Source organism: Diachasma alloeum, unplaced genomic scaffold (assembly GCF_001412515.2).
Source record: "Diachasma alloeum isolate Michigan unplaced genomic scaffold, Dall2.0 Dall_scaffold_00326, whole genome shotgun sequence".
NCBI lineage: Eukaryota > Metazoa > Arthropoda > Insecta > Hymenoptera > Braconidae > Diachasma > Diachasma alloeum.
Genome location: NW_021680465.1, coordinates 410,465 through 437,737, shown reverse-complemented (window position 1 = coordinate 437,737; position 27,273 = coordinate 410,465). Strand labels below are relative to the sequence as shown.

The 27,273-nt window shown below is 37.2% G+C and overlaps 1 protein-coding gene across 3 annotated transcripts in view; it reads right to left on the bottom strand.

Moving 5' to 3' along the window:
- The window catches only part of LOC107040263 (titin), a 53,112-nt gene that overhangs the window by 12,802 nt on the left and 13,037 nt on the right, over positions 1-27,273 (bottom strand). Inside the window, exons 2-10 of one of the 3 annotated variants that reach the window (XM_015260279.1) lie at positions 18,220-18,273; positions 16,816-16,984; positions 11,125-11,353; positions 10,920-10,979; positions 9,567-9,717; positions 7,349-7,432; positions 5,757-5,840; positions 5,325-5,360; positions 4,491-4,550 (exon numbers count right to left, since the gene is read on the bottom strand). In XM_015260279.1, the coding sequence (XP_015115765.1) occupies positions 4,491-4,550; positions 5,325-5,360; positions 5,757-5,840; positions 7,349-7,432; positions 9,567-9,717; positions 10,920-10,979; positions 11,125-11,353; positions 16,816-16,972 (861 nt within the window). In that variant the 5' untranslated portion in view covers positions 16,973-16,984; positions 18,220-18,273. Of the gene's footprint in view, positions 1-4,490; positions 4,551-5,324; positions 5,361-5,756; positions 5,841-7,348; positions 7,433-9,566; positions 9,718-10,919; positions 10,980-11,124; positions 11,354-16,815; positions 17,163-18,219; positions 18,274-27,273 lie in introns of those variants that run through there. The other 2 variants (XM_015260277.1, XM_015260278.1) reach the window with 2 other exon arrangements.

Genomic DNA, 27,273 nt, shown 5'->3' with positions numbered 1-27,273 from the left:
TTTTGATACGGGTAAAGGTCTTTCGCAAGCCCGAGGGACTCCTTTTCCAACTAGTCACCGGCGAATCGTGGAAAATATAGATAAAAGCCGTGAGAAAATACAGCGACGCGAAACCGTTGTAATTGCCACAAGTGTTTTTTTTTTGTTCCTTCGTTATTTGGGACAATTTTCTCGCGGGATTTCGCTGTTTGAAATTGTAATGTCGGGAGCTGTGGGTGGGGGGAGGGGTCTGACCCAATGAAAATCTCTGGTATTTGTTTTAAATGTCACGAGTGATACTCAAATGCCACTGAATTTATTTTTTCTTATTTTAATGCATGTTCTCTCATTGTTTGCTTCGCTGCACTGTTGAACATTTTTGGATGACATTTCCGGTGCACTTTTCGAAATTTTTTATTGCGTTTTAGTTGCACTGAATTTTCAAGGAATTTCGTCATTGAAAATTCGGATTTTCAGGGGAAAATCAATGGAAACTGTAAATTTCAGTTCAATTATTGCCTAAAAATTAGTAAATCGAGGCAAATTCGGTAAATTTGTTCTTCAATTTTCAATTATTTGAAAATTTATGGGAATTCGAAACTGAATATTCATCATTTTATTGAACATTCAAATAGGTCGAGTAATTCTCGTCTCAACGATGTTAAAAAATTTGGAATTTCAAGATATCCAAGTATTTTCGCTATTTTTTCTCCAGTTAAATGCTTTTCTACTTTTCTAATTAAACATCAGAGCTTTCATTTGAACTCTTAGGAAATATTTAAAAAATCTGAAAAAAAATTAGAAAGTTGACTTCTGGGGGAAGATTGATGAAACCATCAAAAATTGCAATTTTAAAAATAAAGTAAGGTTTCCGAAAGTTTAACAAAATTTCAATTATTTATATTTATAAACAACGAATGTTCAAAAAAATAATTCTGTGCAAAATGTAATTTGAATGACGCAGAATATTCGTGATTTTTCTCACGCAATTTAATGGAGAAATTTGATGATTGAAAATGGTTGAGTCTATACTGTCGTCTGTACCAAACTTTAAAAGATACTTGGATATCCTCAAATGTTAGTCTCCCGAAAATTACTAGGCGACCGTCCATGAAATTTTAATTTTTTTCCAACAGTGTGAGGCCTCGGATCCATGAAGATTGGAAGCCTATGTACAAAGTTAATTACAGTGAAATCGTGTGATTAATATTCATCGGGTGTAATGCACTCGGGAATGATAAACACCGAGGTATGATTTATGCGGAAGATTTTGATGGTAAGTATCATCGGTTCGTCGAGCAAAATCCAATTTCACTTCTCGAAAATTCATCAACTCCTTGAGATTCACCTTGCAATCTTGCATTTGTCGTTCGAAGAAATTTCTGAGTTTGTTTTAATGTTTAGTTTTTATGGGAGTCGAGTTTGTCGAAGACAATTGCTTCTCTTCCGGTTAAGGGAGGTCATTCAGTCAAGTGGAAAAAGTCACTGTTCTGCGGTCGAGTTTTCACAATTGCAATAGTGGATTTTACACTCGAATGGATAAAACAAAGTGCAATGTTTCGAGAAAGGGTCGTTTCGAAAGAGGAAATAAACTATTCTTATTGCGGAAAATAAATATTTGCCACAATGTTCGTCAACTGTGAATGAAAACTTTCTATTCGAGCATTGTTATTCTTTATTTTGAAATCGTTCACTCGAAGACATCTCTCGATGTTCATTTCCATATTTTTACCGACTGCCAGTAAATTATCGTCAATCGTTAATTAAAATTCCTACATGACTATCTGATGGTAATTAATGTACAGGCGAAAACTCCCTTAATGAGATTGAAGTGAATATGTAATAATGAATAATCTAATAATTATCCATTATTATTATTAATTGTCATTATCGTAATTATTAAAATTGACGAAAATTTCAAACAAAAACATAATGACTTACGAGTAAAGTTTTTAAACAGCGAGAGAGGAGGGGATTGTCTTTATTTATAGATTTTTTAGAATGACAGTTAGGTTTTGCTTGAGGTTCTGTCAATCTGAAATTGTTACTCTTAATTTTGAAATCGTTCACTCAAAAACACATCTCAATGCCCCTCTCCACATTTTTACCAACTGCCAGTAAATTATCATCAGTCGGTGAATAAAATTTCTACATCGCCCTCTGATGGTAATTAATACAAAGGGGGAAACCTACTTTAACGACATTGAAGTCAAGAGAATAAATGCGGGGGCGCTGAATGTTTAAAAATATTATTGTCAAGTGTAAATACAACAACGTGTTGCTGTGCAGAGCGAGAGGTAAATACTGTGACTCAACGGCGATGTGAGTGGCATCAGGCCGAGTAACGGTAATTCCATTTTAACACTGGCACACGAACCAACACAAACTCCAGTCTCAATCATTGGTGGTCTTGTACTTCTCATTTCTCTTGTCTCCACCCTTTCCTCCGAGCCACCCACTAAAACTCCCCACACGGTATGTGTGAATCATCCGGGCTAATTTCATCGGCGGTATGTTCCTTCCAAGAAAGAATATAACTGATACTCCAATAAAAATGCCCTCTATTTTATCTCTCCGCGAGCTTTATGAAGCGATGTATTTCTTACTATTAATGAAAATTACTGGTGGATGGGGAATGCCAGTGGACGAGTGAGGAAATCATCTCCGTTATTCATTAATGACACATTAGAATCCACTTCTTACTTCAATCCTTGAGAAATTGTTGGTAACGAATGAGGGGAAAAGTGGTGAGTTTAAATAAATCATCTCGATCAATGTCAAAGTGTTTGATGAGACTTGGGATAAAATTTTCACGCATGAAATGAAGTTGAACCACCGATGTGCGCGCCGAGTGGCGAGTTAAGTGTTATTAATCGTGAGATAAATCAGACGTTAAATGAAAATGTCTGGATTATTGGTGATTACGATATTTGAAAGGTGGAAATGGTTTTAAACATCAGTCGCTTTAATATTTTCATTTTTTAGAATGCATCGATTTGTTGAGTTATGGTTATTTAGCTATTAAAAAGCAAATTGATGTTTTGAACACATTAATCAGAAATGAGACTGATGTATCGGAGAAAATGCGGAATATAAGTGAATGAAAAGCTAATATTTTACCGCTATCAATGGATATCTTTTCTTAGAACGGGGTTATTTTATCCCCTGGACGGAAAAGGATAGAATGCGAAAGTCAAGGCTTGTTAATCGGCAGATAAATTTGTCGTTAACTGAAAATGTCTAGGTTGTTTGAGATTATCACATTCGAAAGGCGGAATCAATCATCCGAATTGTGAATGCTAAAAATATGTAAATTTGTTGACTTATTGTGGTTAAAACTATCAGAAAGCAAATAGGTCCCTCATAACGATCAGGAAAAGCACTTAAAGGATGAAACTATTGATGTATCAGAGAAAATAAAGACTATCAGCCAATAAAGAGCGATTATTTACCCCTGTCTGTGTATCACCTTTGTTTTGTCATAAAAAAAAAGATAGAATGTCAAAATCAAATCTTATTAATCGTCAGATAAATTAGTCGCTAACTGAAAACGTCTAGGTTATCTGAGATTACCACATTTGAGCGGCGGAATCGATCATCGGAATTTGTATTTTTAAAAAATATGTAAATTTCTTGACCTATTGCGATTAAAACTATTAGAAAGCAAATTGATCCTTCACAATAAGCTGGAGAAACGCTTAAACGATGAAACTATTGATGTATCAGACAAAATAAAGAATATCAATAAATGAAAAGCATCGCCAATTCTTTGACAAAGTATAAAATTCCAAAATCAAGTCTCATCAATCGTCAGAACAATCAGTCGTTAACTTTCGTTGACTTATTGTAATTAAAACTATTAGAAAGCAAATAGATTCTTCATGCTGATCAGGAAAAACGTTCAGAAGATGAAACTATCAATACATCAGAGAAAATAGACAATATTAACACAACAACGTCTAATGTTACCATCAAGGAAATTGTTTCAATTAACCGTCAAAACATGGCTAAAACACCAACAACAGCAGGTGAATGTTTAAAAAAAATACTATCGCTAATTACTCCGTTTCACCAGCAATCACGGTAACGGAACATTATCATTATGCCGTCGAGAGCATCCGGAAATAATAGAGTGATAGAGAATACACAGAAGAAGGCTCTGTTGATGCCTGGAGTGTTAGCCAGGAGAACGAGAACGACTGGAAGACAGTGGGATTGAGCAGGGGCAAGAGGGGCACAACGTTTTACTCATGTTCCGTATAAGGGACGGGTCGTTAGTGGTGACAGTACCAGCTTTGACCCGATTCACGGGACTCGATTGTTTATTACACTGAAAATGATAGAGAGAAGGGAGATTGAGAATGGATGACAAAACGGTTCTTGCGGTTTTGGCCGTTTCGTTGAAAAAAAAAAATTAATGTGAGTCACGGGTTTTTCAGAACCGGTCGATACGCCTTCGCATTCAATTGCACAAGATTGAGAATTTGGAGGTGATAGTGGGCTGGACTTACCCGGAATTTGGCGGGTTCTTCCTCGATTCGGTCTCGCTTCTCTGATCTTGTGAAACGATTCTGAAATTTTAGGGTAATTCAGTTAGATGAGAACCTCTCATCAATTAACGGTTCCATTTGTTAAGTTTGTTAATTCAATTTTGTGTTATGCATTCTGCAAGATTAATTGATAAACTTATTAAGCACAAGTGTCCTAGACCGTACACCATATCTGCATTTCTGGTGGCAAAAGATCTCGAACCTCTCAAGATTATACACCAGTTCATTAAAAAATGTGAAATCAGAATTTAAGATGACTAAGTATTAGTGTCCACAGCGAAAGACTTAAAGCAAATTTGTACCAAATATGTTACTGCAGCAAGTACAATTTTCCTTTATAACTTTCGTGCATCTTGAGTGAATGTAAATCACCCACTGTAGGTTAATACATCTTCAATTTTGAAATAGGATGGATGAAAAGGGATAAATCGAACAATTGGGATATCGTTGATGATTAGAATAAGTGATGATGATTCAATGAAACCAAATTATTAATATGAAATACTTCACCCCCATTTGTATTGCGATTTACGAAAATGTCAGCAGATGAACCCCGAACTAACTTCCCCCCTCAACATGTAAATTCAACATCACCACATCATTGCCGAAACTCATCAGTGTTAACATTAAACTAACTGGGGTAGAACCTGGTGGATCGACCTATCGAGTAATATCTAGACTAAAGAACTAAGCAGGCTTCAGGGTGTGAACGGATCAAGCGCATAACTGAGGAAGCCTGACGTGAAAAAAAAACATATACGCATAAAAATGTGTGTTCTTTCCGTATTATCTCACCTCATTGGTTTCCTGCTGATAGCGTTCGCCGGTCGCCTGCAACGCAAAAAAACGAGGAAATCTATAGTCCACAATATGCACTATAAACTCTATTGTTGGTGACGCACTCGTGTTATGACGGGGGAATAATTTTTCGGATAATGTCGTGGAGTGAAGAATGCAGAAAGAAATGTTGATAAAATTGAAAGGCCATGGAATAAATGCCGGGGATGTGTGTACGCTTGTCAACTCTCGCGTCGTAAAAACAACCTCAAGACGAAGAGAAAAAGGGGGAAAATAAATGGCGAGAGGAGGGAGGGATTCATTTGAAATTTATGTATCCGACAAGTGCGGAGAGCTGCACTGAACACTAAAGTTCGTTTCGAATGACAAAGAAAAGATATATAAAGTTTCGAGTGAGGTTGAAATGAAGATATGTTACTTGTTACTCACGTTCGGGGCGTGAGTGGACTCTGGTGAGGTCGACGAGGCCAGCTGGTTCCGGCTCTCTATGGCCGTTTTTATTTGCTCCAGCACCTGCACATAGATTTTCATTATTTTAACATTTTTTGGGTATTGAGGGACCAGTCAATATTGTCCGTTAGAAATGGGGATTTCATCGTAATATGGAATTGTATTCAGGGGAGACAAAATTATGAAGTTGAGATGTCACTAAAAATTTTCCTGATTTCTATTCCTTTCATGGAATAATGAACTAAAATTTACAATTTCCATTGATTTTCCCGTAAATTTTGAATTTTCAATGAAGAAATTCCTTCAAATTGCATTGGAACTTTTCTTTCCAAATAAAAGCATGAACAATATCTCGAATGGATGGAAAGTAAGGCGGTTTTCATGAGAACAAGCGTCTTGCGTCGAATTTTCACGAAGTCCGATTAACAAACAAAAGAAAAGTCAATGAAATATGAATAAACTATTCATAATTGTTCAAATTATTCGAGTCAGAGGAGAATATAATTTTACTTCTTTAATATTACGTTTACGAAGGTTTTCTTGGAACAAACTTGGTTGAATTAATAGCTAGAATTATGAGATTATCTCACATTTTTTACGTCAAGGATAGGAAAATCTGAACGCAAATAGTGAAAACGATGATCGATTGTTTCACTTTGAGCAAATAATATTAATATCCAAACACAAAATTTTATATTTTATAATAAGCTATTTCATTAATAAACAATTAATTGAAAAAAATGAACATCGAATGTGACAGCGGAAAGGTCATCAATAGATAAAACTTTCCCTTCTACAGAGCCGAATTCCTCATTTGAGTACTGAATTCCTTTGTTCCCTACACTTGCAAAATCATCAACGATTTATGTTCACGTCTTACGTCATTTGCACGATACATAAATGTCTCAGTGAACAAAGACCAGACACGGGAAACTGGTTTAGCATAAAAGAATTCAGTCAAGGCATTCATCAAGAATTCGGATTTGCTTTCATCTCTGTGACCCTGTCTACTCCAATGTCTGTCACTTTCTTCAATATTTCATCACTCTTTGTCTAACAATATCCCGTTTCGCAACATCATGTCAAGTCCAAGGCAATTTCCTTGATATCTCCGTCATTATAAATTGTAATTCCCTGGGAGTACTATTGAAATATACTTTAATTTATTCAAATAAAATTCCACATGCCGAGTAATTGGCCAACGAAATATACGAGGACAGATATTATCAGTCGGGGAAAACAAATCAGCAAAGATTAACATATTTAATGCGTAATATCTGCCACTTTTTATTTGTCCCCTTAATCAGTCAGAGTGTATCACTTTCTTCATTAAGACAGTCTGGGCTAAATTTCTCTGGTGAGAAGGACCGAAGAAATGAGTGCATCCATAATGTCTCTGCTAACGAGATATCTCGAGAATGACCAGATAAAACGGCAATGATGCCTTTTTTTAATTAACGCCTGAGAAGAGGCTGTTGTTGAGAAGTGATTCAATGAATCTCTCTAAATTTACGAATGCTGCATTCGTCATTTCATAAATACAACCATGCAATCTCATGCTGGATACTTACTCTCGGTGATATCCGATGATTGTAAGGCCCGTACGATCCGTAATCCTTGTGCACAGCCTCGGCACTGGCTTTGGTTTGTCGTCTCTGCAAACAGAAGAAAAAAGAATAACATTAATTCACAGCATAAAGAACAATAGCTTAGGATTGGGAGCAGCGGGAAAGGAGTTGGCTCTTTAATAATGAAAAAATTCAACTGTGTACTTTCCTAAGGCGTATCAGGCCGGAACGCCTTCGAATAAGATATGGAGTTAGATCAATGTCGACTGGTTAGATTTACTTCGACTGTAACCCGCACACACGTGTTGCACTAACTCACTCCAGAGCATCTCTCGTCTGTACGTGATTCGCAATTTCAAAAGGGGGAGATATAAAACTCTCTAAAAAATTTCGAAACACAGGAGTTGTAATGTATCCTTGGAATCTCTCTTCCATGGTACGAAAATAACCGAGGATGAAGGGTTCTTTATCGAGACTTCACGGAACTCTATTAAATCCAATTGGTATCAATAATAAGTGGCCACTTCCATGATTACTTAATGACAAATCCATCACGAAATATTCTCTCGTTAGGCCAATCATTGCTGTACGTGACTCACATCAGTCGAGTCGTTAGGACTTTGTTTACGGAAATGTTGACTGTTTTTGGTGCAGTACTTGAAATTAAATGTTTATCACATTTTAGTTCCAGAGAATTTCATCATTGAAAATGCTAAATTTTCTTAAATTCTCAAATTTAAGAATTCAGCGGATTTTGGAACTGAGTGTTCACGTTTTGGTTCGAAATTCAAGCGACTCGGGAATTCTCGTGTTGCTGCCGCTCCTAGAAATGACTTATCAATTGTCTGTGCAATTTCAATTTTTATCTAACAGTGTGTGAGGATCGTCTGGTTAACGGTTTGTTTTACGTTCGCAATTACCTAACTCTAGCGAGTACAAAGTAACATAACTCCTGTTAATTCTTGTGATACTATATGTGTGAATGTTCTCTACTCAATTTGTTGGCATTTTGTTAAACACCGAATGAATGAATTCGCGACAAAATCGTTAATGCGGCATGCCATCAGCTGCCTCCCAACATATTCAGTGGATGCAGTACAGTTAACAGTCTCCTCAATAACCAACATTACGAAGACAGCTCACGCTTTAAACACATGTTGCCTTCTCTCAACTAGGCGTTCAACCCACCCGTGTCTAGAATATTGAATTGATACTCCATTTAAATAGATCGTAAACCCTCTAGTACTCCAGAATGGCAAATTCAGCGTATTTTTTAAGCCATCTAGTACGACGTCTTCAAACAGACGGGGAAATCTATTCCTGTGGTTGACCTTATTGCCGAACCGAAAATAGTGAACTAAAAATTTCAGAAAGTTGAGAGACTGTAGGCATGGTTCAACTTCAAAGGATTCTCGTTCATCTTTTTAATCTGTTCAACTGTAAATTTTGAAGAGGATTTCAACATCTAATGATGGCCGTTAAGGATGTCCAAGTACTTTGGCTATTTTTTCTGCAGCAAACGCTTTTCTGCTTTTGTATCATCAGACGTTTGTAACATCAGAGCTTGCATTTGAGCCCCATTTGACCCTAAGTTTTCGCAAAATATTAATACTCTGGTGCTCAATCAATTTAGAATAATATTACTAAATGAAAAGACCAAAGCACTGAGACATACTTAATAATTTGGTGATACTTTGATCGACAACGACTTATTTCATGAAATCAAATTATCAAATCAAAATGCTTCACCCCCATTAGCATTTTCAGTCATAAAAATCTCTGCACAGTTCAGCATGTTTACCGAAACTCATCAAAATTAATATAAAACTATTTGAGGTAGAAATTTATTTCGGTGGTTGACCTTATTGCCAAACCGAAAATAGTGAACTGAAAATTTCAGGAAGTTGAGAGACTGCAGGCACGCTTAAACTCCCAAAGTTTCTCGTTTATCTTTTTAATAATTCAGAATGAGCCTCGAGTATCACTATAAAACTTCCTACCTCTCTTCCAAGTGCCTGGGTAAACTTTAATATCCATCTCATACGTGCATTACTATCATCCTTTCAAATTTATATAACAGGGACTGAGGTAAGAAAATATGTAGCAACAATTTAAAGGCCCATCCTTTTCTTCTCTCTCCTTTGTGAGTAATAATTCATCATCTAACCTGCGCAGAGGTTTATGGTAGAGTGTTTGATAAAATAAAGAGAAGGAGACATACTTCTAGTGTTGCCAGGGTATCCAGGGATGACAGCGGTCGGGTATGGGGCACTTCCCCGGGGAATACACTGTCGTGGGACACTGAGAGTTGACCCGAGCCAGCTCGCAGCTTCGCAAATGATTCGTCTATCCCGCTACGTCTCAGGAAAACACTGGAAACAAGAATTTTACTTTTTTTAATGGGGCTGAGAGGCTCTCCAATCATGTGGGAGTGGATGACACGATATTTTTTAAGTTGAATCTGCGAAAAATTGGATTTAAACTTGTGACAGAAACAATTTTTCCCTAGAAACCAATCATTAAATATCCAAATAACTTCTTCTTTTTAACAGAATAATTTAGAATTTTGTACTCTTTGAGTTCATCCCAATCTTTCAGACGTCAAAAGTTTTAAATTACAGTTTCTAAACACCTTTTCTCATTTTACAGGTCAAATGTCTCAGAAGTGAGTGGCCGAGAACGAGTTTCAGAATCGACAAAGTGAATGGGAAGTTTTGGTGGAATGTAATGTCATGGACAGAGTTCAGAAGATAAATACTCCATCAATAATAGTTCATTATTTTTGTAATAAGTAGAGAAACAAAATCTATCTTTCTAGTCATTAATTCACGCTTGAACGAATCCATTAAGTGCATTGAATTTATCTTTTCTTCATTTATTCAAGTGTTTTAAGCCAATGGACTTACTCATAATACAAAATTTGAATTTATCTGATGAACGAAATCAAATTCTGATTATTTTTCTAATCAATAACGTACTGATAATAACTAATCGTGACAAAAAGTTTGTGAAGGAAATAGATGATGAATGGGCGTCTTATGGAATGAAAGGGCAAAATAGTTTTGGAGATGGAAAAGCAATACTTATCCAAACACTGTTCGTTCTATCACCAAATAATGAGTTACTGATTACTCGTAAATGACTGCTACAGTACCGTGATATAAAAATCTCATTTGTTTCCTCTCGCTTGAGATGCAGAAGCCATTACGTTTTAATGGTACACGTCGAGATAGAAATACAAGAGGACAATGCCAAGCTCTCAGACAATCAGTCTCGCGCCTCTAACAATTCAATGAATTAATTAAACAATTGAATTGCGTTATACAACTAAACACATTCATCACCCCAAGCTACGAGTGTTTGCATTTTATTTACGTTTCACTCTTGTATTAGAGGTCTATAAGCCAACTTTAGCGACATAATGAGACTCACTAATTTATGGGAGAACAATAATACATTTACAGATACAGAAATAAATTTCCATCTGATGAAAAGAGCGAATAAATTTACTTCTGTGAATGTAAAACAGAAAAAAAAAACGCACAGAAAGCCGAATAATCTGATAGATATTTACTGATTGAACGAATTCCTCAAGGATATTCTGTATTTTTTGGGCCACATGATTCGTCTTCGGCTGAAATAATAACCATAAAAAAATAAAAGGAAAGTAATGAGAAACGTAATTAGTAGAATTGAGAGAAATTTTGTAATCCAGAGTGGGGGGGGAAAAAATAGAACTCATCAGAGAAGTGAATGGTAATGATTCCGCCCGAGTTTACCTCTGACGATCGCAGGAGTCTGTGAGCAATTCACTGGCACTACGGCTTCGAGCCTCTTCAGGTACTCCAGCTGGATGTCTCAGAGTCACTTCCTCTCTATCTCTAGTTGGTAGATCACCATCTCGTTCACCATTTCTCGAATTAATTCGCGCATCAGCAGCCCCTCGGCTTTTCCTACGGAAAATCCGACGGAGGCCTCGGAGAGGATGAAATCTTCGTTTTTTTGGTTCTGGAAGGACAAATGAGTCACAATTCCGTGAATTTTATATTAATTATGAGCATTAATTTGCGGAGGACGTGTTTTCATTAATTTTTATTCATTGGTTTTTGTGAAGATGACATGAATGAAGGAATGAAAATTCTCAAATGGAAAATATGTCTTTAAATATTTAATTATATTTTAAATCTCATTTTGATTTTTTCCAGTCTAGAGTATGACTAGATGAAGAAATCTGGTTAAAAATAAAAATAAAAAACGATTTGTTTTGCAAAAAAAAATGTTAAACTTTCACTGTTGGATCAAAATTTAAATTTCAAGAGCATATTCATCGGAATTTTCCCGATTTCCATGGATTTTCATGAAATAATTCAACCGAAATTTACTTGTCCTGATAGTTTTTTCCATTAAATTCTGAATTTTAAATGACAAAATTCCCTCAAATTTCAGTGCAACTAAGATCCGATAAAAATTTCCATGTCGCCTCTCAAATCCTGGCCGAAACTTTCTTACTTTGTCAATCGCATCTTTCAAATTCTTGATTCATAGGAAATAGTGTACATTCGGAAAGATTTTTCCTGCCATGTAGATGCCATGAAAATGGAATTATGTATCGATATACATGGTAATCCCGAGCACACCGATACACGCTGAGGAAACGAATGGAATATCGATGGGACGTGGGCTCGGTGGTATGTCGGCGTGACAGAATTGGAGAGATGCTAATAGTGAGAATCTATATTTAGTTGGGTTTAATCTAGTTTGCTGAGTCGATCCAACGTACGAATTCAATTTCCATTATCACGGTACACTGATTGATGGATGATAACAGATGCGTGGGTTGCTCTTCGCTTCGATAATAAATCAAAAGAACCGAGTGACAAGCTCCTTAAATTCCCGAGATCAATTGTCAATTTACTTTGCAATTGCTGAATGAAAACACGACCAAGAATGCTGTTTCATTCGACATGTTGCGAGGATGATGAATTTCTCGTGAGTATTTCATCTTCACTTCCATTCACCTCTCATCCATTATCACCCAGACAAAAGTTTAGAGCATCATTACTCTCAAATTACAGCCATTGTTCTCCGAAAAAACCGTGAAACAAAAAATTTACAGATCAGTGTATTCACTGCTGAGGGATGGCTTTCAATTGTGCGATATCGAGAAGTGGATTCGTGAGTACTGCAACAATAGGGGGAGTATTTAGAGTCGCTGGACGCTTCAACGAAGAGAAAAAAAAAATTTACCGGGGGTACGGGGGATTAATACGAGGGGTTCGAGGATATCCACGTAAACCCTCATCTGGCGTGCGCTTTCACCCTGCGATACGCTCAGGAAGGATGAGGGGTGAGCGGCACATACACTCGCAGTCGCGACGATGCCGGAAACGAAAAGAAATGAGGTGAAAAGGAGATAAAAAAAATTTTAATGCCAGCATCACGGGACTTCGCGTCTTAAAATGGAGAGTTAAATTCCGAGGACTTTTTGTTTGCTGATGAAAAAAATTGCAATTGTGTATCTGGTGTGATTGCGATGTTTCGTCTCTCTTCTTTCTTTGTATTTTTTTTTCTGGGGGGGGGGGGGGGAGNCGGAAACGAAAAGAAATGAGGTGAAAAGGAGATAAAAAAAATTTTAATGCCAGCATCACGGGACTTCGCGTCTTAAAATGGAGAGTTAAATTCCGAGGACTTTTTGTTTGCTGATGAAAAAAATTGCAATTGTGTATCTGGTGTGATTGCGATGTTTCGTCTCTCTTCTTTCTTTGTATTTTTTTTTCTGGGGGGGGGGGACGTGGAGGGGTTTATAATCGGTGGGCCAGCCCCTTAACCGGGGGGAATTTTTTACCCCAAGGGGCTGAGACTAGACGGCGATTAAAGAGGGTTATTCTTCCACTGAATTTAGCTGGGTGATGAGGGAAAAGATGTTGCATTATTTAATGCGACAAAATTATTTACACCTCGATTTTTGTTATTGAATGACAATTCTATTGATTTGAGCTTTTTTTATTCTAATGCACACTGAGATAAGAAATTAGTTCTTCTTTTTATCAATCAGAAAATATAGTTTTTACGTGAAAATTATTTACCGTATAAGTCTTCGATATCAAACACCTCCATTTTTGTTGCTAGATGATAATTTCCTTGATTTTTTAGCACAAAAAAAACATGAAAAAATTGAACAACTTGCTTAGACCATTCTCTTCTTCTGTTAGATTGAGATGAGATGAGATGTGCGGAGAATTATGAATGCACATCCACCGGGTTCACTAGCAAACCGTCCACTGGACCCTATCACAACTCACTCAGCAACAAAAAGGCCGCAGATAAGATACAACTCACTCTAGATTATCATAAAGCCTTATCTGAATAATCACGATAAAATCCTGAAAGGACACAGTTCGAATCATTCCCTTATATAGAGTGCGACGTCAGTAAGTCGTGAGCATGTTGATCGATCAATCATGAATTACCGGCAACTCATCCTCGGAGCTATGGACAATTAATTTATCATTCTGACACATGAATATTTCACTCATCAGTCATGTTTGTAACGATTGTATTCAGTGGGAAAGCAGAATGAGTTGAATGCATTCAATGTGAATCGATGATTAAATATGAAATATTATCTTACGTCAGACTGTAATTGCTGGGGATTTCGTATTTTAGGGAAAAATAAATGAAAACTGTAAATTCCGGCTCAATTATTCCATGAAAATGAAAAATTAACTGGTAATTTTTAGCATAATTTCGTCCACAATATTCATGTTTCGATTGGAAATTCTTCTAAGTTGCAGAATTTGGAATTTTATTGAATTCTCAGTGAAAGCTGAAAGTTCAGAATTTTTTCCTTACATTAAATACAATGTCATTCTTCTGAATTATTACCCAATAATCCACAAAATTTTCATTTTTTTTAAATAATGAATTTAAAAATATCCAAGTACTTTGGCCATTTTTTCTCCAGTGAAATGTTTTTCTACTTTTGTAGTTAAACATCAGAGCTTTCATTTCAGATGATTTTATTATTTAAACTTTGCATGTCTGGATTTGACTCTCGATATTGAACCGTTAGAAAACATTTTAAAAATCTGAAAAAAAGTAGAAACTTTACTTTTGGAGAAAGATCAATGAAATAATTTTAAAATTGCAGTTTTAGAAAATTATGGGCATTTTCTATAAATAATTTATAACAATCAATAGTCCACCACAAAAATCATTTGTTCATAAACGTGAAAAATTTATTCTTGGATATTTTAAGTGAGAGTTAAGTTGATTGAAAGATGCGACAAACAAACGAAAATAGTATTTTCCATTGTGATACGCCTTCTCGTGTGACCTTAATTCACTCAAATACGATGAATCTCCAATCGTTATATCCCCATAAAACGGTAAAAGTCGAAGGAGGCCTAAGCAGAGTAAATTGCACAGCATTGAGCGCATCGACGGCACACGCGATATTAAACCCGAGTGCGTTCAAACGTTCCACTGACCTCGTATTCACCATAATTCCAGGGAGACTGGGGACAATGATAATACGGATTGATCATGACACGATCTCCGTTAAAAATCATCACATTCGATTGATCGACATTACTCGTCATTTCACGAGGAATAAAAATAAAGGCGAGTGTGTGTCACACTGTATTGCATGCAAAACAGTCGACATAGGCGATCTTTTTTTAGAGTAAAATTGTTCCACTGACCCGAATCCCACCAGGTGAATGCGATAACTCGACAATTTGTTGAGTCGAGTGAAAGCAAAAGTGCTTGTGCAATAGTCATCGAAGACGAAATCATGTGGGATTTAATGGAATTACCATTTTCGGCGGTCGATTTGTGGAATCAGGTATTTAGAGAAAAATTTCAGACACTCGGAGAATTTTCTGAACTTGTGGAAATCGATTGCTGGTGGATACGAAGAATTTTTGGGATTTTTTAATTGGGAGATGAAATTGGAAACTTGAAATATTTTGTAACTGTCAGTTCATCTGGGCAATTGGAGGTTTTTCAAGAGATGTGATAACATTCTTCTTAATTGATAATTTGACGAGATTATTTGTGGTGTAAACAAGATGTTAACGGAAAAGAAATTTCTGGCTCGATAATGTGTTGATAAAATTTTGTAACCATCTCCATCAGTCTCATCACACACTTTTATGCAAGACTTGTGACGCAAAAATAATTATATTCATACAGAATTTATATTCAAACGACCCATTTCAATTATGAATATTATTAAAATGATAATTGTCCATATTTTTTTCATTCATTATTTTCATAAATTGAAAAATATCATAAAACTTGTCAGAAGTTATGGATTTCAATGATGATATTAACAAGAATGAAATTTATGTCTTGATGACATATCGATAAAATTTCCTGATTTTTCGCATGAGTCACATCTCTCCCTTTTACCTCATAATAATTATGAAATGAAAAAAATATAATCTTCAAGAATTTTAATTAAAAAGTCCAATTTTAATTACGAAATATTATTAAAACGATAATTGTCAATATTTTTCAAATCAATTTTTTCATAAATTGAAAAATATCATGAAAATACGGAAAATGAAATTTCTCTCTTCATTGAATGCTGACAAAATTTCCTACTCGTCTCCCTTATTCACCTCACACCCTCTCATGTTATAATTACGACATAAAAAAAAGCATCCATTCAAAATGTAAATTAAAAAGTCCAATTTCAATAACGAAATATCGTTAGAATGATAATTATCATTACTCCTCATCGACTTCTTCATTAAATTTTCCTCATGAATTGAAAAGACCCATAAACTGTCTCTCCTAAAGCCCTGACCCGGTTTGTCCTCCCCTCGAAACGAGTCTAAGTCAATAAACGTTTCCTCAACCTCATGCCAATAAATATCCTCGCTAATTTCGGATAATCTCCCGACATATCGAAGATATCACCCGGATTATCGATTACTCCGGGCCACGAAACGATAAAAAAAACCCTGAGAATTATTTGAGGGATTCAGAAGAATAAAAACATCATGGGACGCTTCGATTTTCATGGATGAGTGGATTCCCGGCACTGTCGATTATCCAGTGATGCGCAGTGATGTTTGAAGCATCCCCGGGGGCCATTCGGGTCCCGGGAACCACCGCTGCGATGCGAAAACTCGCGTAAATCAGTGCAACGGTATAATGCGAGCCCGATCAACCGGAAGTGCATCGATGATCGTTGTGGATCGATGAAGAATGCCGGCGTATTATTTCCATTGGAATAATCGCTTAATGGTTGTTATTGGAATAATGGGAAAATTTGTGGAGACTTTGAACATGTTCAAGTAAAAAAAGATAATAACAATAATTTTGTTCTCCCTTAGATTCCGAGATATTCATTGAAAACTGGTCAACAGTCAAAATTGGCTTATACCGTATTACCACTTCGCTACTGAATGGTGTTCATCGATTAAAAAAACGCAAGAAATTGACTAATAAAAACTCACCCTTAGGAAGTGTATCAGCTCCCCGTTGTCCCCCAACCTCCCCCATGCCGCCGTGATCCTGCGGGGGTGGAGATGCCTCCCTTACACACCCCATGAGACTGAGAGCTCCACTTCCCCCGCTGGCGCTACCACCGCAGGTACTTGCGGAGCTAGACATTCTCCCAGTTGTCTGAAACACCCGGTAAACCCACACTGCAACGTATGACTCTTTCACACGGTGATACCAATCCGTCAGTACTCTCTCCATTCTCCCCAAATGTAAAAGTTCAAGGTGTCTCGAAATTTCGGGTGAACAAAAGAATTCGTAATGCACCTCGCGGGGACAACTTTTTTCGCCAACTGACGCAGTCAGTACGAGTGCGAATACTAGGAATGGGTCAGGAGATGGGTTACCATGGCGATTGCAGTGGGGGCTGGGGAGGGGGGGGGACAGGCATTGATTATGCTGTCTCTCCCCTCGCACGACCCTGACCTTCGCCAACTCCACAGCTGACAGCGGGCCGCAAGCATTCGCTGCGCGGGAGACTCACCCAGAAGATGAGAGAATATCAAACTAATGCGTACGATGCTGGAGGTGTGTCGTTGGAGTTCAACTGCACCTTAATCTACGACAATACTAATACATGGGCAATTCAAATGGGACACGTCATGCTCCATTTATCAGAGGTAATGACTTCCGGTGGATTGAGAATGCAGTTGGGTTTGGGTTGTAGATAAACAGGAAATTTTGGGAATGGGAGGGGCGACGAGGGTCATGGTGACGCATCGATGGGGGTGAACGATAAGAATGCCGAGGGGTGAGATAGAGAGAGTACTAATTGATTGAGTCATACGTGGAGGAAAGAAATTAAAGAATATTATTTTTTGATTCAAGAGAATTCCCCTTATTTGAGAATTTGATGAAATTGAAGTGGAATGCGTCATTTTTGCTGCCGAATGGAAGCATTGTGTTCGTTGAAATCCAAATTTCCAATTTTTTTGTGTCGGGATAACTAATATTAATAAATTCAATTGATAAATAATTAATAAATCCAATTGTTATTTGGATAGTTATATTCTTCCCAATGCCATCTTAATCGAGTTCGATAATGAGATCGATTGCATCATCTGTTGTTAAAAAAATTTATTTTGAAAAAAATATTCAGGGAAATGTAAAATTTTTTAACGTTGGGGGAATATAGAATTCAATAAATTAATGTAAAATCACAGAAATTCCATTCGGAAGCAAATTGCGAATTTATGAGCAAAAATATATTGACTATGTTCTGACGAAAGCAACTTTCCACTTGTTTTCTGTTATTTGTTTGCATTTTCTTAAATTAATATTCTTGCCTTTCATCCAAACATTAAAAATAAAATAACTTCATTTTGAAACTATTTTTTCATTTTGTAAATTCGAATTACCTTAAAAAGGAATCGGCATTTCAGGTGTGGTTCGTGTATCCGTGCCCCGAAAATCTGTAACAAAGTTGAAAAAAAAAAAAACAAATTAACTTCCGGATACTCAAATAAATGCCTTCAACCATCTATTTTCATCCTGAAATAGAGAGGGGCGTGAACGAACGGTAGTGATCCCTCAAACAAGAAGAAAAACCATGGAACGAGGGAGAGACGAAAATAAACGCTGCTGTGGGTTTTGCGCGCAGAGGGACGTCTTCTATTCTGTTGTCTTACACGAAATGCAACAAAAAGCGACAACGAGTTGTTGGGGTAACGTCCCACGGCCGTGGGACTCGGCTACAGCCTTGTCCCCCGGTCGTCGCTAGTTGGAACAACTGGAGGTCGTGCTATTGCGATTAACAGTTGCTGAACGTGGGCTTCGTTACAACGGTTTTTTATCATTGGTTCAGCCAATCATCGGTACAATGACAATGGCGATAAAAAAAACGAGAGACGAAGTGAGAAAATCAACATCTCGTCGGCTCATGTTCTTCCGTAATTACGACAATTAATTAATCAATGAGTCATTACAGATTGTGCAATTGACATTAAAAATTATGAAGGAGTGCACTCGAAACATTCGCCATTCTTCAATTTACTTCACGAGACCGAACGCGCGCTACAGCACGCTGTAATTGTAACAGTCATAATTGAAAATCTCAAAATTAAATTAATCATGAATTAAATTTTCCGCCTCATTCATTTCCTTCTGGAACACATTTTAGAGTGCGAATTACTGGAATCCAATGTTTTTTGATCCCACACTGTTCTCAATTTTTAGTTAGTTCACATGTCAATTCAAAAATGAGTATTTGGATATCAATATCATTTCTTCAAAGTGAAAAAATCGATCACTTTCACTATATACCTAAATTATTTGGACAATTATGATTCGTTTATTCATGTTTCATAGAATGGCATTCAATTCTCTCTTGTTTGTTAGCCGGGCTTCATGAAAATTCGACGCAACACAATTGTACTCATGAAAACCGCCCAACTTTTTCCATTCGCTCGAGATATCCGCCATGTTCGAGTTCCCATTTTCGATTTGAGATATTGCCCATCCTTTTTTTTTAGAAAGGAAATCCAAAAATAATTATCCATTCCTGTATTCCATTGAGAGCCAACGACGGTCGTATAAATAGCCATTTAAACAGGACATTCACACACCGGAAGTTGTCGTATGCCGAGTGAAAGAAAAATGTTTTCAATATCACCAGTTATTCCCTCATTCACATTGAGAACATGCCGATGGCATATGTCCACGGAAATAGAATGGCATGAAGGGCTTCTTTCATCGATGATGTAAATAGGGTATGCGAGAGACAAACGTCGGGGAATACCCGTTCCTGACGTACCGACGAAGTAGGCCATCGCCCCGGTCGATAATGTCGGCGTCACCATCAAGGCGAGACAAAAACAATGGGCAAAAGTACAGCCTGCCTTTCTCTTTGCCTGGATGAAAAACAAAGAGGGCCCGCGGTATAATTTCTTTTTTTCTCCGGGCTTTGCACGACATTTTTCTCGCCCCCGAGGCGGTTTTAGAAAAAAAAATTCTCTTCGTAATTTTAGATTGCCGGGTTTTCTCGCTGTGTAGACTGCACCATGAATACTGGAGGGAATATTTCTGTGGGCTTTTGAAAATGAGGCCACTATCCTATATTGCTGTTTCTCATGCAAAATGGAAAGAAGGACGAAACGCCTGACCAAACGACGCAATTTGAATTAATCGAGGCTCATTTTGAAGTTTGAAAAAATATCTTGAAAATGAAAAAAAAATCGGGAAATTTCACTCTGCAGTTCCAGAATTACTGAAGATTAAAAATAGTTCATTTTAGCTCACCTCCGAAATAAAAATAAATTTTCTTATTATTTGTCGTTCAACAAAAAAAATCTATAATGGTCCCCCCTCTGGACCTCTCTGAAACTGTCAAGAGCGATTTTATCCACGAAAACTGAAAAGTGTCTGGAATATTTTCCCCCAACCGGCAGTGGAAGTGCAAGGGGTTAAAAGCACATTTTGCAATCTAACTCGACGCGAATATTTGGAGCACATCAATCTGGCGGCGAGCTTAAAATGTTTCTCCCTGTCAAAAAAATTTTATCTTTCGCATTCCATTCGATGGATTCTTATTACAATAATTCAATTCTGGTGGGCCTTTAAAAAAAAAACCCTCCGGGTGAGTGACGTTATCGGCTCGTCCCGGGTAATTGCTTTTTCGTCAAATGTCCAACGCTGATGCGAACAGTTTTTTTCACTCGCGTTGGACGAAAAAAATTGAATTGTATGGGTAATTGAAAAAGCCGTGGAGTCGTAGGACTTCCTACTTGGATTGTGATTATTCATCCGGAGGAAACGGAGAACCGGGACAAAAAGAGTGGAGTGACGGCCGGGATGAATGCTTCTTATCACTGTGATAACTCAGATCATTGCCCACGAATAAATGGAGAGAGGAATTCGTTAATAATTGTCCCTCTCATTTAATTACCACTTGTTAATTAGGATTCTAGCAATCGCGATCTGTATTTGCTTTCCAAATTCCTCCCTCAATTTTTTGAGTGAAAAAACGCAATGAATTGATCAAAATTTCGCAAAAATACTGTTCCTGTTTACAAAAATATCATAATTTCCACTACAGTTTCAACTAAAATTGCTGAAAAAAATTGAGAGCTCATTTTGAATGGATTTTTGTCCCCGTGGGGCTGAAAAAAGTGCAGACATCTTCGCTCTTTATGTCTGCGGAATTTAGACAGATTTTTTAATCAGTCGATAGTCGTGGGACAACAATGCATTTTTGAATAAAAAAAAGAATGAGTACCTGAGGTACTCGCTGAACACTGCGGGTGCATTGTCTCGAAACCTCTCTTTGTACTCTCATTTTGCAACTCGCCAGACGGGTAATTTTCCAATGTGAATGAAAAAAAAAACGAGAGAGAGACGATGTTGAAAGGGAGAGTGGAGGCATTCCCCGCGGAATTCCTAGAATTTTGAATTTTTACAACTGTCTATTACGAGAACAATGAAAACCGATGAAGAAATAAAAGTTATCTCTTCTTTATTGAGGATTTCACAGTCTTCATTCGTCGTGAATTGAAGATAATGAACTCCCCTAGTCATGTACTCTCAAATCTCCCCCCCCCCCCCCAATGCTCGCCAATTGTTNTGCTCGCCAATTGTTCAATTGAATGGCTCAAGTCTCCGTTGGCCACTGCCATCTGTCCATTCATCAAGATATTGACAAAAGCAAAGACTCCCTCCACACTCGCTCATTCAAAACTTGCTCATTGTTTATCATTGTCGTTGGGAATAAACAGTGATGAGTCATGTGTGTGTGGTGATACTAAACTATCTGCATTCCACGCGATAATTCACGATGAAACAGCACGTGGGCGGTTATCACAGGACAATAGCTGGCGCAGTGACCCTCCCTCCAGAAATTCTTGTTCATCCTAATAATTTGCACATTCTGCGATTTTATCCCTCATTTTTTCAGTGAAAATGAAAATATGTTGACTGTGAGGACGAATCAAGCATTGTTTAGAGTAGTTTCTGCATTATTTTTAAATATTATGTTATCATTTTATTTAATATTTTTGTTTGGAAGCATTTAGATGCATTTTTACGCGACAAATGTCGAGATAAAATTTTTGTTTCACCCGGAGCCAAAGGGTCAGATCTTAGATTTTTTCAGGGGGAAAGTCGACTTTCGCCAAAATCGATTTTTTTAGCCGGGTGAACGTTGATTCCAACTATTTAAGCGACGGGCTATTCAGAACTCTCAAAAGTATGTGGAAAAAGTGAAAACTGAAAAAAAAAAATTTCCACCTGGGGCCGAAGTGTCAGATCTTGGATTTTTCCAGGGGGAAATCGACTTTCGCCAAAATCGATTTTTTTAGCCGGGCGAACGTTGATTCCAACTATTTAAGGGACGGGCTATTCAGAACTCTCAAAAGTATGTAGAAAAAGTGAAAACTGAAAAAAAAAATCTGAAAAAATCTGAATCTGAAAAAAAAAATCAGATCTTGAATTTTTTCAGGGGGAAAGTCGACTTTCGCCAAAATCGAATTCTTTAGCCGGGTGAACGTTGATTCCAACTATTTAAGGGGCGGGCTATTCAGAACTCTCAAAATTATGTAGAAAAAGTGAAAACTGAACAAAAAAATTTTTCACCCGGAGCCAAAGGGTCAGATCTTGAATTTTTTCAGGGGAAAAGTCGACTTTCGCCAAAATCGAATTTTTTAGCCGGGTGAACGTTGATTCCAACTATTTAAGCGACGGGTTATTCAGAACTCTCAAAAGTATGTGGAAAGTGTGAAAACTGAAAAAGTTTTTTTTTCACCCGGAGCGAAAGGGTCAGATTTTCGGTTTTTCCAGGGATCAATCCCTGCGCTTCCCTCATCGTTTAATGTGTGCGCATTCCCATGTGCTCTAGCGCAGTCTCCGAGCAACGAGTGACACACTGCAACAATGGCCCCACGTTGACCGGGCATAACACATCAAGTCGAGACGGCCAGACACCGAAAATAGAAGCCTGTGTTGGGTAGCGTTAACGAGACGAATTCCCGAGTGTATTTGGATTCTCCATCGCCCCCCGACGAAAGGCTAATTGTAAGACGATACCGTTTCGCCCTTTTATCGAGGCGGAAGCCAAATTTAATTAACTCTAGGGGACAATGTAGTTGAATAATAGTTAACATTATCACAACACTCGATATTTCTCAGTTACGTTGATTTAAATGCGTTTGTTGATGACTTCAATGGACACACAAGATACTCTTTTGTTCGTTCGAGTGATTAAAGAGAACATGCAACAATGAAAAATGCAGATTAAGGAGAACTTCGAGGTCTTTTACCTTGAAAAATAAAAAACACACTTGAGTACACTCTCCACTGATCGAGACGTTCAAAGATGCACCCAAGTACATTTTTCATCTAGCTTTAGTGAAGTGGGAGGGCATGACGTGTTGCTTACACTGAAAAAATTGAGCATTTTTTTTCTCAATTCAAGAACATTTTTCGTTTGTCACAAAAACAAGTTCACAATTGCATTTTTCTATAAATAATTACAGTTATTGTCGCTGATAAATTAGCAATTTTTTTCTCCTTTTTAAGTTCGTACTTCACGATTTTCTTCTATTTTTTCATGTCATAACACTATCGTTAATTTAAATGTCATCTGTCGTCCTTAGGCAGCGTAAAGACGAGAATTCCTCAATTTATTTGAATTACCAATCTCATATGAATATTCAGTGCCAAATTACATTGTTTTCCCCTTAAATCGCATTCAGTGTCACTGTCCTGAGAATTCCAGAATATATGGACCGGAATTTTCTGGATTTCTATTCAATTTCAGGGAAAAATGGAACTGAACTTTGCAATTCTCTTTTTCCACGAAATCCTGATTTTTCAATGACGAAATTCCTTGAAATTTCAGTGCAAATAAATTCGATAAAAATATTCAAAAAGTGTACGGGAAATTTCAGACAACAATTTTTAACAGCGCACGGACACGATAAAAAAAAATCGCATATTCGGACGTTTTAAACATTTAGTTCGAAAGCAAAAACTCGGAAATTTCCTCCAAAAAGACAAGAAAAGATGTTTTCCTTTCACCTGAACTGTGTGAATACGCAGAATAAATTGAAATGTAAGCAGATATGGATCTGATATTCACGTAATAATAATTGAGAAATATAGATATGAATCTAATACTCAAGACCCGACGAAAAAAGTCCTGAATGATTCATCATCTGGGATTTACCAACTCTACCTACTCAACGTGTATCCACAACGACTACAAGAGCGATGCAAATTCTGCCCTCTCGCCCATCGTGTCCCTATACCCACATGTCAGACGTGGATGCGGCACCAACTACTCCCCAGTGAATTACCGAAGAGGAATCCCGGCCGATTCGTTGGCACCGGAGGGTTCGTTGACCCTTTCCCCATGTGTGTTTGCACTCGACGGCCTCTTGTGTCACTCGATATTGCCACGAATTGCTGTTTTCACTCCGTCTCACTTAGCCCATCAGTCTATCCTATCGGTGATGGGGTACGTAAACACGTACAACAACGCTCATTCGTGTTTACGGAGGATGGCGATCGTTTCCGGTCGCGGCAGAATGGGATTAAAGGGTTTTAAGAACCTCTAGGGGAGGGAGAGGAAAAACGGCTTCACTGAGTGATCCTCCTATTTCGAGATAATTCGAGATGTTCGGAGGCACTTCGTCACTTCTTCAGTTCATTCGCACGAAATGGCTTCTTTTATTTTAGGACGTTCAAGTGCTTTTTATAGTTCCAAACGCACGAAGAGAAAAATCTGGTGGACATTATGTTTTCCGGGAATTTTTATTCAAATTTATAGTGAAAAGTTGAGTGGGTCTGGTGCGGTGGGAGAAATAATTAGTTCTGCGAAAAATTGTGTTCCCCTATCTTCTGTCGCGTTGAATCAATTTACGTGTGGGCGAAAAAGAAAGTTTCCACCGGAACATGATAATTTTCCTGAAATTTCAAGTAAAAATCTTGAAAATTTTAACAATTACTCATTCACACAAAATTTACTGGTTTGTTGTTACTGACAAATCAGTTGGATTCTGGAGTATTGCAAAGAATGCTTCCCTTCTCAGTGAAATCAGAAAATATATAATTATTTTCCCCCTTAAATGGAATTTAATGTCACTTCCGAGAAAATTACTAATTATCTGTTCATGAAATTTAATTTTTTTGCTAATTATGTAGACTCTCCAATATTTTCCATTAAAAAAATTTTCCCTAATAGTTTGAAATTCAAAATTCTAATTTTAATTGTAGATAATTTTAATTTTTTAATTTTAAAGGTATTCTAAAATTCAAACCCTCAAAATTCAAGTAATAAAATAATTCTAAATGTTCAGGTGAAACGGAATTTTCACAAATAAAAATTAACACATCATTTCGAGAACAATTATTCAAACTGCGAATTTTCGCATTTCGTTGTACCAAGCAATTGCTATTTGTCGAACAACGAGGAAACTGTCTCGCCACGTTCAACCCAACAGCAGTTTCCCAGACTGTCGTTTGACACGGGGCATTTATCGAGGGGAGAAAAATTTTGTGGTCAACTTTTTGCCAACATTTACGTAAGTAACGGCAGGATACAATCGTGTTGAATAAGACTCGTTCGTTGTAACGAGCTGAAGCTTTTTTTTCAACTCAAGTGGTTTGCCGCATTTAATGGTTCACGAGAATATTATTGTTGAAACACTGACGATGATTAATGCATCCACAATAATTACGATACGTGCTGAAATGTGTTATGAGGGTGATATAAAATTAACGAAATTACTCCAGACAAAAGGTACTTATTATTTACACTGTTGAAAAAATTTGGCTAAATTCGATTTAAAATGAAATTCCCATGAATTTTCCCATGAAATTATGAATTTCCAAAGACAAAATTCATTGAAATTTCAGTGAAAAATTGTCAACAGTATAACGCAACCATTCCCTCGAATAAAGACACCCGTTTTGCCCCGATGCAGTATTGATCACCGAACCATCGAATTGACGAAAAACTTTTCAATTCGTAAACTAAAGTCTACAACTAACGGGTCAAAATGGTTCTTTCATTTCTTCAATTTTCTCAATTCAAAACATTTATTCTTCCCTCTCCACAAATTCTTTTATTCTCATTTTTTCTCTCAATGCTCCAATTACCTCCAAACACAATAGTCACTCGCTCACTTCTGCCAATTTTTCTACACCGTTAATTCCATTAAAAAAATAATAAAAAACGTAATGTGTGAATACACAGAGTCTCTCATTGCGGAATCGAAGGAGGTCACGGGGTAAAAATCGCAAACGTTAACGAGCACCTCTCGTACATACCCGGACGGTTCCTCGCGTGGTTTCAAGTCGTTACTATCGCCCATTCGACACTGCAATGAGTGAAAAAAAAACCCTTTCGCCCCCTCCCCCCCCCCAGGTTTTACTCCATTTTTTGAAAGACACACGAGACCGCGAGTTAAACCTCACCCAACTTTTCAAGTTAAAACAAGTCGTGCGAAAGTTTTTAATTGCCACTGTTGGATCACAGCGGGGGAGGACGGATCCTCTTTTGAAAAAAGAATGTTACGGTTTTCCGTCGTTAACTTAGCTCGCTGTGTTTGACTTGGATATTTTTTCAGGATATTTTATTTCATCCTGGAAAAGAAATTCGCTCATCACACGAATAAATGGGATGGGATAATTTTTTGAAGGGTGTTTGATCTTTAAAAAAATTCAAGAATGGTAATAAAAGTTTAGGTTGTGTGATGTCGCTGGGAATTACTCTGTTGGGAGAAAATGAAATTTCATATTTCACTGGAAATTCCAAATATTTGAGCAACAGCAAGACAATAATTTCCTAATTTACGGGAATTTTCAATAAAAACTTGAATTTTTAGTATTCAAATTACGATGAATTTTTAATTTTCTACGAATTCAAGATGTATTTACCTGAACTTTACTGATTTCTGTTAATTTTCATGAAATAATTTAACTGAAACAACAGTTTTCACAAATTTTCCCCTGAAATTTTCTATTTGAAAAGTCGAAAATCCTCAAAATTATGACAAATCGACATCATGAAAAAAAATATCAACAAATGTATCGTAAATTTCTGCAAAAAATTTTTAAAACCGTAACGTGCGCGCTCTCTACTGCGTAAATAAGAGATTTGAAAAGCCGTGAAAAATGGAGTTGAGTGACAAAGTTCCTGTACAATCAGACGTAACTCGCAGGAGGGCCCCGATGGTATCGACAGGAGAGGAGGAACGAGTTCGTATTCCCACGGTATGTATCCTCGTAATGCGAAACACCCGATAAATAATGAATGGCGTTTTCGCGCTCTTTCAACCGTCAGACATTTTATCCGCAGTTCCTCTTTATTTTTTTCCTCCTCATTCTTCTTTTTCTTAAATTGTTGAGTGCACAGTGTCGGTGGAGAACTATCGTAAAACTCTTCAGAGGACAGAACAAGCAGGGGGGAGGGGGGGGGG